At 61.7% G+C, this 14,110-nt stretch overlaps 1 protein-coding gene across 5 annotated transcripts in view; it reads right to left on the bottom strand.

Moving 5' to 3' along the window:
* Positions 1-14,110, bottom strand: part of CACNA1A (calcium voltage-gated channel subunit alpha1 A) — a 259,911-nt gene that overhangs the window by 45,757 nt on the left and 200,044 nt on the right. For all 5 annotated transcript variants that reach the window (XR_012896663.1, XM_075902448.1, XM_075902447.1 and 2 more), the window contains exons 35-38: positions 12,602-12,685; positions 3,096-3,212; positions 928-993; positions 719-819 (exon numbers count right to left, since the gene is read on the bottom strand). Coding sequence is in view for 4 of the 5 variants with exons in the window: in XM_075902448.1 (XP_075758563.1) it covers positions 719-819; positions 928-993; positions 3,096-3,212; positions 12,602-12,685 (368 nt within the window). In the remaining variant the exon portion in view is untranslated. The remainder of the gene's footprint in view (positions 1-718; positions 820-927; positions 994-3,095; positions 3,213-12,601; positions 12,686-14,110) is intronic.

Genomic DNA, 14,110 nt, shown 5'->3' on the forward strand with positions numbered 1-14,110 from the left:
ATTACACTGGATCCCTCGGCTGGCCCCGAGACAGCGGCCCCGTGGGTGGGGGGCAGGACGGGATTACACTGGATCCCTCGGCTGGCCCCGAGACAGCGGCCCCGTGGGTGGGGGGCAGGAAGGGATTACACTGGATCCCTCGGCTGGCCCCGAGAGGCGCTCCCTTTGTGGTGGCGCATGGGGGCTGTTCACACTGGGATCCGTAGGTGCCAACTTGGTGCTGAGCACCCGCTGGCAGCCAAGCTCCCCCTCCAGCCTCCTGCCCCCTGCTGGCCCTGCTCCTCCCTAGTGCCCCAAACAGCTGATTCACAGGGCTCAGGATGGAAGGGGGAGGGGAGGGGACGAGTGTCCTTGAGGGAGGAGGGGAGGGAAAGGCAGGGCAGAAGCCGGGGGGGGGGGGGAAGGAGTGCAAGGGGGTGTGGCAGGGGCGGGATGGGGGCAGGGCTTGGGGCACCCCCTGGCTACAAGGAAAGTCAGTGCCTACGCTGGTTTCCCTCGCCTGGCTCTGAGCTGCAGCCACTTCTGGGGTGCGGCGCCTGGGCTGTTTACTCTGGGATTGCTTGTCTGGCGCTGAGGTGCAGCCAGCTCCGGGGTGGGGCTGGGCAGCTGTGAGCAGCCGGGCAGTGCGGCTCTGAGACGCATTAGAGACGGGCCTGCGGGTGAGCAGTTTCTGGCCCTTGTGGCTGGGAGAGGCCCCGGAGGGCGGCGCGGCCCTCACCTGAACAGGAGCATGAGGGCCTGGAAGAAGGTGCGGAAGTTGTTGTGCTCGGTGATCGCCGAGTCCTCGTCTTCATCCTCGATGCCGATGTTCCCGAAGACCTGCCAAGGCAGACGGCCCTCAGGCAGCAGCAGGGAGCAGCCCGCCCCTCGCCCGCCCCCGCCCCCGCCCCCGCAGGGGAGCCCGGCGCCAGCAGGCCCGGCACTCACCTGCATGCCAATGATGGCGTAGATGAAGAAGAGCATGGCGATCAGCAGGCAGACGTAGGGAAGAGCCTAGGGGAGACCAGAGCAAGGCCGTCAGCCCTGGGGGCTTTACACCTGGTGTCCTCCCAGGCCCTGGGCTTTCCCGGGACTGCTTCGCCGCTCAGTGCAGCAGACCCAGCTCAGAGCGTCCTGCGCACGGCTGGCTGGGCCACAGGAGAGAGGGGGGCACCAGCAGTCGGCCGCCGAGGTGACCATGGGACCTGGAGGCCAGCCTGGCCAGGCACTTGGAGACAGACAGACAGATGGATGTGTGCGGAGAGAGAGGAAAGGAGGTGCGTGGGAGACGGACAGACAGACGATAGGAGGAATATGGGGACAGAGACAGAGAGAGAGACAGGAGATGTATGGGGACAGACAGACGACAGGAGATGCGTGAGGTCAGACAGACAGACGACAGGAGATGTATGGGGACAGACAGACGACAGGAGATGCGTGAGGTCAGACAGACAGACAGACGACAGGAGACGTATGGGGACAGACAGACGACAGGAGATGTGTGAGGTCAGACAGACAGATGACAGGAGACGTATGGGGACAGACAGACGACAGGAGATGTATAGGGACAGACAGACGACAGGAGATGCGTGAGGTCAGACAGACAGATGACAGGAGACGTATGGGGACAGACAGACGACAGGAGATGCGTGAGGTCAGTCAGACAGACGACAGGAGATGTATGGGGACAGACAGACGACAGGAGATGTATGGGGACAGACAGACGACAGGAGATGCGTGAGGTCAGTCAGACAGACGACAGGAGATGTATGGGGACAGACAGACGACAGGAGATACGTGAGGTCAGACAGACAGACGACAGGAGATGTATGGGGACAGACAGACGACAGGAGATGCGTGAGGTCAGACAGACAGATGACAGGAGACGTATGGGGACAGACAGATGACAGGAGACGTATGGGGACAGACAGACGACAGGAGATGCGTGAGGTCAGTCAGACAGACGACAGGAGATGTATGGGGACAGACAGACGACAGGAGATACGTGAGGTCAGACAGACAGACGACAGGAGATGTATGGGGACAGACAGACGACAGGAGATGCGTGAGGTCAGACAGACAGATGACAGGAGACGTATGGGGACAGACAGACGACAGGAGATGTATGGGGACAGACAGACGACAGGAGATGCGTGAGGTCAGACAGACAGATGACAGGAGACGTATGGGGACAGACAGATGACAGGAGATGTATGGGGACAGACAGACGACAGGAGATGCGTGAGGTCAGGCAGACAGACGACAGGAGATGTATGGAGACAGACAGACGACAGGAGATGCGTGAGGTCAGACAGACAGATGACAGGAGACGTATGGGGACAGACAGACGACAGGAGATGCGTGAGGTCAGACAGACAGATGACAGGAGACGTATGGGGACAGACAGACGACAGGAGATGCGTGAGGTCAGACAGACAGATGACAGGAGACGTATGGGGACAGACAGACGACAGGAGATGCGTGAGGTCAGACAGACAGACGACAGGAGACGTATGGGGACAGACAGACGACAGGAGACGTATGGGGACAGACAGACGACAGGAGATGCGTGAGGTCAGACAGACAGACGACAGGAGACGTATGGGGACAGACAGACGACAGGAGACGTATGGGGACAGACAGACGACAGGAGATGTGTGAGGTCAGTCAGACAGACGACAGGAGACGTATGGGGACAGACAGACGACAGGAGATGCGTGAGGTCAGTCAGACAGACGACAGGAGACGTATGGGGACAGACAGACGACAGGAGATGCGTGAGGTCAGACAGACAGACGACAGGAGACGTATGGGGACAGACAGACGACAGGAGATGCGTGAGGTCAGACAGACAGACGACAGGAGACGTATGGGGACAGACAGACGACAGGAGACGTATGGGGACAGACAGACGACAGGAGATGCGTGAGGTCAGACAGAGACAGATGGGTGTGTTTGGGAACAGACAGACAGGCCGCATGGGGACAGACGGATGGATATGGAATCAACGTGTCTTCCTAGCCAGTGGTCCCCCCGATGGACGCTACGCCCTGGCCAGGCACCATGGGTCAGTCATTCTGTCAGTCAGCCCTGGCCCCGCCCCCATTCCCAGGCACCTTGAAGGACTGGACGAAGGTCCACAGCAGGATGCGGATGGTGTAGCCCTGGCGCAGGAGCTTGATGAGGCGGGCGGCCCGGAAGAGCCGCAGGAAGCTCAGGTTGATGAAGTTGTTCTGGGAGGGGAGGAAAGGGGGGAGAGGTGAGCGCTCCCCGGGCAGGAGCGAGGGCAGAGCCCCACCCCTGGGGAGACTCAAGGCGGCCACGGGGCAGCCGTCAGCAAACCAAACACACTGAGAACTCAATACAGCGCCAACAGAACAGCCGCATCAACCGCCGTCGGTATTATTAACAGAGAGCGACGGCCGATAACAACCAGCCCTGCTTATTACCACTTGCAATACCATTAATTAATGACTCAAGATAATTAGCAGCAATGCGTGATAATAGTAATACACCATAGCTCACAAACAAGGGTTATAATGCAAATGCTATTAATAAATAGTCATTCCGAGATCAATACATGACAGTGCAGGGTACCAATCAATGCTGAGCCGGAACAAGAAATGATCGTTGCAATGCACACGAATCCATCAGTCCCGTAACACCGCCTGTTACCCACAGAAACACCCAATTGTGATCATTGTCCTGTCACAACTAACAGAAATACAATAATGGTCTGGATGCACTGTGACTGGCTCTCAGTGAACTAAGCGCTGTCGATTTACTGCAAATAAATGGCAAATACTAATCTGAATCCAAAGAATGACAATAAACCACGGCAATTAGGGATACTATTAACGAATCACAGCGGGGAAGCCACCCGTCAACCTCCACCCCCCCCAACCACGCGTGAAAATGGGAAACAAACAGGAAGGAAACTAACGAGCCAGGCTCGTCCCATGGGGACTCACGGGCGACTCGTTAATCCCGGGGCACGGAGATTTGCTGGCACAGGCGGGGAGAAGGCTGCGGGGCTCAGTGCACGTGCACAGCGCACAGGCCGCCAGACAGAGCGGAAGCAGGAGCAAGGTATCTGGGGGCCTGCAATGCAGCACAACTTGCATGTGGTGCCGAGGCCTCCGGTGCATCTCTCTGTGTGCACCCAACGGGCCACGGGGAGGACGCCTGGAACGGCCTCTCGGGGCGGGCTGGGGGCTCAGCCTGCAGGCCTGGGGGACACGCAGTGGGTTTTGCTGCATGGATGGGGAGGGCCAAGAGGCTGGGAGGCCCCTGTCCTGTTGATTTCACGAAGATGCATTCTGGACCCCTTTCCCCCAGGAGGGGGGTTGGCACATGGCTTCTGGGACCTGGCTGAGCCGGGCAGGGTAGGGCAAGGCCAGCTCTGAAGCTGCTGGAGGGCGGTGGTTGGGCTGGAGCTCCAGGGCGAACAGGTGGCACAGCCGGGTGACACCGCTCCGAGGTGAGCGAACAGGCAGCACAGCCGGGTGACACCGCTCCGAGGTGAGCGAACAGGCGGCACAGCCGGGTGACACCGCTCCGAGGTGAGCGAACAGGCAGCACAGCCGGGTGACACCGCTCCGAGGTGAGCGAACAGGCGGCACAGCCGGGTGACACCGCTCCGAGGTGAGCCAACAGGCGGCACAGCCGGGTGACACCGCTCCGAGGTGAGCGAACAGGCAGCACAGCCGGGTGACACCGCTCCGAGGTGAGCGAACAGGCGGCACAGCCGGGTGACACCGCTCCGAGGTGAGCGAACAGGCAGCACAGCCGGGTGACACCGCTCCGAGGTGAGCGAACAGGCGGCACAGCCGGGTGACACCGCTCCGAGGTGAGCCAACAGGCGGCACAGCCGGGTGACACCGCTCCGAGGTGAGCCAACAGGCGGCACAGCCGGGTGACACCGCTCCGAGGTGAGCCAACAGGCGGCACAGCCGGGTGACACCGCTCCGAGGTGAGCCAACAGGCGGCACAGCCGGGTGACACCGCTCCGAAGTGAGCCAACAGGCGGCACAGCCGGGTGACACCGCTCCGAAGTGAGCCAACAGGCGGCACAGCCGGGTGACACCGCTCCGAGGTGAGCCAACAGGCGGCACAGCCGGGTGACACCGCTCCGAGGTGAGAGTCAGGCCACTGACCTTTGCTCCTGGGCGGCCGCCCCGCCTGTTGCGAGACCCAGACTTGCTCCTGGCAGTGAGCTCTGGCTCGGCAGACGGGCTGGAGACCCAGGTGCCTGCTGTGCAGGCCTGACCTCACTCCCAGGGCCTCCCTTTCCCTCTGCCAATTGAAGCCCGGCGCTCTAGGGAAAAGCGAGAGGGGGCTGGATCCCCGCTCCTCGGGCCCTGCCTCTGCGGTTCTCACCCCACCCTGGGAATCAAAGCTTGGTATCTCTCCGCCCTCCCCCAGCCTGGACCCCTCTCTCCAGTCCCGGAAAGGCCAAATGGGGCACCCGTCTTGGCTGGGTACTGCCTAACGGGGAATCCAAGAATCCCTCCCGCTGTCGGCCAGGCAAGAAGAAACCCCTTGGTTTCAGGGAGCAGCTGTGTTGCTGCTCCACACTCGCCCTGGGACTCGAGCGATTGCACGGCAAACATCACAAGACGTATGTGGCCACACAACACACACCATGGGACTCACGGACAGCTGCCCCACCCCCGCCCCAGGGCTTGTGAGGTCTCGTGCCCTGGGCAGTGTGGGAGCCTCGCGCAACCGCCCAACATGCCAGAAGAAGTGTGTGCAATCACAATGCGCGCCACGAGACCTGTGCGGCCACACAACATGCACCCAGGCTCCCTGCCCGTCCCATCCCTCGTGACTCTTTTACAACGGCACACAACAGGCCACGTGACTCACACACAACACAGCCCAGAGACCTGGTCCTCACCCGGCAGATACCGCGGGGCTGTCGTGTACCCCGAGGGTCCCTTCAATCCCCTGCCCAGACCCTGGGGCTGCCCTGGCCCGTGCCCCCCGAAGCTGGGAGCTGTCCCAAGCAGCGAGTGGAGCGCAGGGGCCTGGGGCTGATGCGTGAGCGCAGGGGCAGCAGCACCGATGCATCAGCCTCCCAACGCGACTGTGAAATCCAGCCGCCAGGCCCCCCCGGCAGAGAGCTAGAACAGGCGGGGCGGGGAACGGGGGGACCTTCCATCACCCCACCCAGGCAGCTCTTCCAACAGCCTCAGCTCCTCTGCACCCTCCTGCCCTCGCTGGTCCACCCCCTTCAGCCCTGCCCCCCTTGTCCTGGAGGAAGCCTGCCCCTCTGGCAGGGCCCAGCCCAGGTCCTGCTGGGGCCTTCGCGTCACCCATGGCAAAGATGGCGGCAGCCTCGGCAGAGAGGGGACCTGCCACGGCAGGACAGGGACTGGGGGGAACCCCTGGGGGTGTCACAGTCGGAGGCAAACTCAGCCCTGTAGGGGCCGGGGGAGGGGAGAGCGGTGGGGGACCCCAGCGGCAGGGCCGGGGGAGGGGAGAGCGGTGGGGGACCCCAGCGGCAGGGCCGGGGGAGGGGAGAGCGGTGGGGGACCCCAGCGGCAGGGCTGGGGGAAGGAGGTTTTTTAACTGGCTCCCCTCGCAGATCAGCTCCTGCTTGGCGCCTCGTGCTGCTCCCTCTGACACAGGCGGCAGAGCAGGGTGGCAGGGCTGGGGGGCCGAGCTACCGGACCCGGCAGGAGCCAGGACTGAGCCGGGCGGCTGGCCAGCCTGCTCCCAAAGGCCCTGGCGGGGGACCCGGGAGCAGGCGATAGCATTTGCTGATTAGCTTTGGGGTGGGGGTTGATCGACTGCGCTCCCACCCCCGTGTGCACCGAGCTGAGTGTGAACGCGCACGGTGCAGTGGGGGGGCGTGCCTGGGGGAGGGATCCACATGTGCACGGGCCATTTCCACGTGCACATGTGGGGCCCAGAAAGGCCCTTGGTCACTGCCCATTGCGGCTTCTCAGCCAGCGGCCCATGAGGGGCCCTGCGGTGGGCGCGCGAGGCCGCCCCCGCCCTCGGAGGGGCAGAGCCGGGTGCCCGAGGGGCCTCAGTGAGCTGCAGAGCTGGTGCCGACAGAGGGGAGAAGCCGGCTCCGCAACCTGGGATACTCCCGGGAGAAATCCACCTGCAGCAGATCAACTCTCAGCCTGACTCGGAGCCCCCGGGAGGGCGCAGCCGGGGGGTGGGTCTGTCCCGTCTTGGCTCAAGGCGGCAGGCGGGAGGGGGAGAAGAGCGCAGGCCGTCCCCGGCGCAGCGGCTCCGGTGTTAAGCCCCAGAGGCGGGGAGGGGGCAGAGGGAGAGGCGGGAGGGGCCGCGCCGTGGCGAGTCAGGGACGCTGGCTGGACAGGCCGAGCGCCAGAACAGCCCAGCGTGACGAGGACCAGACAGTCGTTACGGAGCACACAGCCCGGGGCAGGAGATTCCCGACCCCTCCCACCTCGGGCAGCCCCCGCCCCCGCCCCACTGCCCTGCCTGCTGGGGGCCAGTCTGAGGCACAGGAGCCAGCCGCCCTTGGAGGGAGTCATGGAAGTGAGGCCCAGTGAGGGGGGAGCTGCCCCCCAGAGCAGGCAGCGAGTCAGTGGCAGAGCCGGGCTGGCAACCCAGGATCCCCGGCTGGAGGCCAGCAGCCCTAGGGGCCGCAGGAAGTCTCAGAGCGATGGCCTGGCAGGGTGGGGGGGGCCGCGCCAAGGAACTGGGGGGCTGGGTTGCTCTGGCAAAGGCCCCCCCCCAGCAACCCTCACCCCTGGCTGCCAGGCGCTGGTCTCTGGGACCCCCGGGGCGGGGGCAGGGCCAGGAAGCAGAGAGCCCCCTTGGGCAGAGCTGCGAGCCGGGGCAGGTGGCAGGCGCCGGAATGTGAGTGGGCAGAGGTGTGAGAGGCGGGACTTGCACTCCTGTCGCACGCTCGGGGGGCTGCAAGTCAGCCAGGAAAGCGGCCTCGGAAGAGAACAGGAGCGTGGAGCGGCTTCCCGGAGCGCAGGATCTGTCGCGGGGGTCTGGGAGAGACGGGCCTTGCCTGGGGTTGGAGTCAGGACACCTGAGATCTACTCCCAGTGCTGGGAGCATGGCCTAGTGGGTGCAGGAGGAGGGAAGCGAGGTTGAGGACAGCTGGGCTCCCAGCCACAGGGGAAGTATGTCATAGTGGTTACAGCAGGCAACTGGGAGAGCTGGGACCTATTCCCAGCTCTGCCACTGGCTCTCTCGGTGGCCTTGGGGGACTCACTGCCATGCTCTGTGCCTCAGTTTCCCCATCTGTCAAACGAGGGGAAATTAGACTGAGCCCATCCGGGAGGATTCACTAACACTAGGGGAAAGGCTCTCCAGGCGCTAGTAGGCGGTTCTTCTCCGCCCACCCAGGGCTGCTCCCTGCAGTTCTGCCCTCGGGCTGATGCCAGCCAGACCATCAGCCCCGCCTGGGAGGTGCCTACATCGCCTGTACCGCGCGGGCCTACGCCACAGGGCAGGGCGGGGCTCCGGCGCTGGCCCCAGGTGTTTTCTCCATGACCTTCCCTCCAGAGCTGAATGACTGTCACCCTGGAGACGTGCCCTGGCGCGTTGCTCGGGGTGTGAACTCAGCCCCGGGGGGCTCCCCAGGGGAGATGGGCGGAGCAGCAGGGTGGATCCGCCTGCCAGTCTGTCTAGCGCTGCGTGCGCCAGGGCCTATGGGGGCTGTTCCCGCTGCCTCGCTCTCTAGCCCCCCGCCTCCAGACTCGGCTCTCAGCTCACCTGTGCACATTCAGCTGCACTCCAATGAACACTGAGAAGTGGCTCCGGATTTACAGCAGCATACTGACCTGGGGGAGTGACTCTGGATTTACCCTGACATGCCCTCCCCCGGTGGAGTGACTCCGGATTTACCCAGGCATGCATTCCCCTGGAGGAGTGACTCTGGAATTATCCTGGCATGCCCTCCCCCGGTGGAGTGACTCTGGATATAACCGGCTATACCCTCTTCCAGTCCCTCCCACAGTTGAGTGACTCTGGATTTACCCTGGCATGCATTGCCCCAGTGGAGTGACTCTGGATTTACCCAGGTATGCCCTCTTCCAGTCCCTCCTCTAGGTGGACTGACTCTGGATTTACCCGGTGTGACATAGTGGGGGGTACCTTGCCAGTGGCTATGCTGGGCAGTGGGCTGTGAGTGACCTCCACTGGCTGCTGTCTGCAGCACGGCCCAGCAGGGCAGGGGATGAGTCATTATGCAAGGGGGCTTCGAACCTGTCCGACCAGATATCTCCCAGGGAGCGGAACAATGAAGAGTGGAGGAAGAAGGGGAGTGGAGCCCTGGCTGGGGGCAGAGCTGGAAGTGAGGGAGGTAGGTTTCTGTCTGGGATCATGAAGGAGGCAGCCTAAGCAAGGGGGCTGGGATTTGGGGGCCCAGGCTCCCCCATCTCAAGGGGGGCTGAGGCATCCTAGGCCTGCCCTGGAACCTGATTCCATCTGTGCTGGGCTGTGTCCTGGAGAAGCAATAAACTCCCTCTGTTCTACTGGCTGGCGGAGTCTGTTTGTGCCATTTCGGAGATGCAGGAGACGGGGAAACCCCAACGCGCCGCCACACCCAGGTATGCATTGCCCTGGTGGAGTGACTCTGGATTTACCCTGGCATGCATTGCCCTGGTGGAGTGACTCTGGATTTACCCTGGCATGGATTCCCCTGGTGGAGTGACTCTGGATTTACCCTGGCATGGATTCCCCTGGTGGAGTGACTCTGGATTTATCCTGGCATGGATTCCCCTGGTGGAGTGACTCTGGATTTACCCTGGCATGGATTCCCCTGGTGGAGTGACTCTGGATTTACCCTGGCATGGATTCCCCTGGTGGAGTGACTCTGGATTTACCCTGGCATGGATTCCCCTGGTGGAGTGACTCTGGATTTACCCTGGCATGGATTCCCCTGGTGGAGTGACTCTGGATTTATCCTGGCATGGATTCCCCTGGTGGAGTGACTCTGGATTTACCCTGGCATGCATTCCCCTGGTGGAGTGACTCTGGATTTACCCTGGCATGGATTCCCCTGGTGGAGTGACTCTGGATTTACCCTGGCATGCATTCCCCTGGTGGAGTGACTCTGGATTTACCCTGGCATGGATTCCCCTGGTGGAGTGACTCTGGATTTACCCTGGCATGCATTCCCCTGGTGGAGTGACTCTGGATTTACCCTGGCATGGATTCCACTGGTGGAGTGACTCTGGATTTACCCTGGCATGGATTCCCCTGGTGGAGTGACTCTGGATTTACCCTGGCATGCATTGCCCTGGTGGAGTGACTCTGGATTTACCCTGGTATGCATTGCCCTGGTGGAGTGACTCTGGATTTACCCTGGCATGCATTGCCCTGGTGGAGTGACTCTGGATTTACCCTGGCATGGATTCCCCTGGTGGAGTGACTCTGGATTTACCCTGGCATGCATTGCCCTGGTGGAGTGACTCTGGATTTACCCTGGCATGCATTCCCCTGGTGGAGTGACTCTGGATTTACCCTGGCATGCATTCCCCTGGTGGAGTGACTCTGGATTTACCCTGGCATGCATTGCCCTGGTGGAGTGACTCTGGATTTATCCTGGCATGCATTCCCCTGGTGGAGTGACTCTGGATTTACCCTGGCATGCATTGCCCTGGTGGAGTGACTCTGGATTTATCCTGGCATGCATTCCTCTGGTGGAGTGACTCTGGATTTACCCTGGCATGCATTGCCCTGGTGGAGTGACTCTGGATTTATCCTGGCATGGATTCCCCTGGTGGAGTGACTCTGGATTTACCCTGGCATGCATTGCCCTGGTGGAGTGACTCTGGATTTACCCTGGCATGCATTCCCCTGGTGGAGTGACTCTGGATTTACCCTGGCATGCATTGCCCTGGTGGAGTGACTCTGGATTTACCCTGGCATGCATTCCCCTGGTGGAGTGACTCTGGATTTACCCTGGCATGGATTCCCCTGGTGGAGTGACTCTGGATTTACCCTGGCATGCATTCCCCTGGTGGAGTGACTCTGGATTTACCCTGGCATGGATTCCACTGGTGGAGTGACTCTGGATTTACCCTGGCATGGATTCCCCTGGTGGAGTGACTCTGGATTTACCCTGGCATGCATTGCCCTGGTGGAGTGACTCTGGATTTACCCTGGTATGCATTGCCCTGGTGGAGTGACTCTGGATTTACCCTGGCATGCATTCCCCTGGTGGAGTGACTCTGGATTTACCCTGGCATGCATTGCCCTGGTGGAGTGACTCTGGATTTATCCTGGCATGCATTCCCCTGGTGGAGTGACTCTGGATTTACCCTGGCATGCATTGCCCTGGTGGAGTGACTCTGGATTTATCCTGGCATGCATTCCTCTGGTGGAGTGACTCTGGATTTACCCTGGCATGCATTGCCCTGGTGGAGTGACTCTGGATTTATCCTGGCATGGATTCCCCTGGTGGAGTGACTCTGGATTTACCCTGGCATGCATTGCCCTGGTGGAGTGACTCTGGATTTACCCTGGCATGCATTCCCCTGGTGGAGTGACTCTGGATTTACCCTGGCATGCATTGCCCTGGTGGAGTGACTCTGGATTTACCCTGGCATGCATTCCCCTGGTGGAGTGACTCTGGATTTACCCTGGCATGCATTCCCCTGGTGGAGTGACTCTGGATTTATCCTGGCATGCATTCCCCTGGTGGAGTGGCTCTGGATTTACCCTGGCATGGATTCCCCTGGTGGAGTGACTCTGGATTTACCCTGGCATGCATTGCCCTGGTGGAGTGACTCTGGATTTACCCTGGCATGCATTCCCCTGGTGGAGTGACTCTGGATTTATCCTGGCATGCATTCCCCTGGTGGAGTGGCTCTGGATTTACCCTGGCATGGATTCCCCTGGTGGAGTGACTCTGGATTTACCCTGGCATGCATTCCCCTGGTGGAGTGACTCTGGATTTACCCTGGCATGGATTCCCCTGGTGGAGTGACTCTGGATTTACCCTGGCATGCATTCCCCTGGTGGAGTGACTCTGGATTTACCCTGGCATGCATTGCCCTGGTGGAGTGACTCTGGATTTACCCTGGCATGGATTCCCCTGGTGGAGTGACTCTGGATTTACCCTGGCATGCATTGCCCTGGTGGAGTGGCTCTGGATTTACCCTGGCATGGATTCCCCTGGTGGAGTGACTCTGGATTTACCCTGGCATGCATTCCCCTGGTGGAGTGGCTCTGGATTTACCCTGGCATGCATTCCCCTGGTGGAGTGACTCTGGATTTACCCTGGCATGGATTCCCCTGGTGGAGTGGCTCTGGATTTACCCAGGCATCCCCTCCCCGGTGGAGTGACATGGGATGTGGCTGATAAGCTCTGAAGCCGGCCATCCCTGAATCTATTTCTGGTGGGCAGGGCACCGCGCTGGGTTTGGTTTTGACTCCGTCTGCCTCGGCTTGGGGCCTGGATTCGTCCGTGGGCCTTCTCCGCCAGGGCATGGCTGGCTCCCGTGTCCCCACAGCAGCTATCTGGGAGGCCACTGCCTGTAGCTCCCACCCAGCTGTCTCCCTAGTCCTTCCCCGGGGCCAGGTCTGCTGGCATCACGGCCCGGTGCCCCCCGGGGCAAGCCTCCCCCTCTGCCCAGCTACAGCCAGAAGAGAGGCGGCGGCGTTTCCGACTTACCCCAAACTCTGTCACTAAGATGTCTGTGATGCTACCCAGAACTGTGACAAAATCAAAGATATTCCAGGCATCACGGAAATAATTCTATAAAGAAAAACAAAAACAAAGGACGAAAAGGAACAGCAAACACAGCAGCAAACGTTCCACAAGACTCACCACGGAAGCCACAGAGAACAGAGAGTCACCCCCGGCCCAGCCCTGTCCCCGCCAGCCCCCCGGCCCTGCCCCCACGAGGGGGAGTGGGTGTCGAAAGGGTTCATTTAAAGGCGCGGGGCTGGGGGCGTGTTTTGTGGCCCCGGGAATGATGCCGGGTGGCTGGTGTGATCGGGGCCGGCTGCTGAGCTCGGTGAGCGCTGAGCGGGGGACGCGTGGGGGTGAGGACCTGACCCAACCTCCACTGAGCTCAGCCCGCTGATGGGCTCCGGATCAGGCCTGACCTGCAAGCAGGACCCCCGGCGCGCAGTGTGGACAAGCTAACAGCAGGGGGATGTGCCCTCTGCCACGCCAGGCCCAACGGGAATGGACACTCAGCTGGACATTCAAAATGAAAGAAGAAAACACACAGGACCAGAATGTGCCACTGGGGCCAGGACTGTCCCGGCCAAGGGACGGAAACAGGTGCCAGCTGGATTCCCCGAGGGGGAGATGAGATCACGGCCCTCTGCCACCCCGCCAGAGCCCCCCGGCCCCGCGAGAAATGAACCCAGCCCAGCCAAGACGAGGAATTACGAGAAAACAGCCCAGTTCAAACCAGGGAACGGGGCAGGAGCAAAAATCAGCAACATTTTCTGGGGGAGACTCAGCCTCTTTCCTCCTTTGGCCAACTATCAGGGGCTGCTCTCCCCGCTCGGCCAGACTGGGCTGTGCCTCCAAACCGGCCTCTTGCCGAGTGCCCCTCGCGCTTGGCTCCTGACTGAACGGGAACCCAGCCCCTTCTGCGGGACGGAGCGGGTCCTTGCCCCGAGACCTGCGGCAAAGGTGGGAGCCAACGGGCCCGCTAACCTTTCCCATCCATGTGCAGGATACACTCTGTACTGCGCCGAGGCAGGAGGGTGTGCCCCAGCAGGGGGCGCTCTGCTAATCAGCGGGGCAGCGCTGGATCCCTCCCGAGCGGCCGGAGCGCCCGGCCTACAGGGGGCGCTGGTGGGACTCCCAGGATCTCCACCAAACCCCGAGCGGAGCCTGCCCCTGGGAGACACAATGCTCGTGGGCGGTGGCACGTTTCTCTCATGGCCCCTCTCAGTTTTGCTCCCTACAGCTCCCTGAATCACCCAGAACAGCCCCACCCCTCCGAGCGAGGGGCACCTTCCCGAGCGCCTGCAGATGCTTAGACGCCACCACCCCCTCACTCGGCGGCAGGTGTCCCGAGCTCGCTCCCAGGACGTGAGCAGAAGAGCATCACGCCCCGCCGGAAAGGCAGGAGGGGGCAGGGGCTGGAGGAGCCGGTGGGGAACCCCCTGCTGCTGACGGGCAGCCCTCCGCCCCGCGGGACCTGGCTGCGGAGACACT

The sequence above is a fragment of the Pelodiscus sinensis genome, chromosome 19 (assembly GCF_049634645.1).
Source record: "Pelodiscus sinensis isolate JC-2024 chromosome 19, ASM4963464v1, whole genome shotgun sequence".
NCBI lineage: Eukaryota > Metazoa > Chordata > Testudines > Trionychidae > Pelodiscus > Pelodiscus sinensis.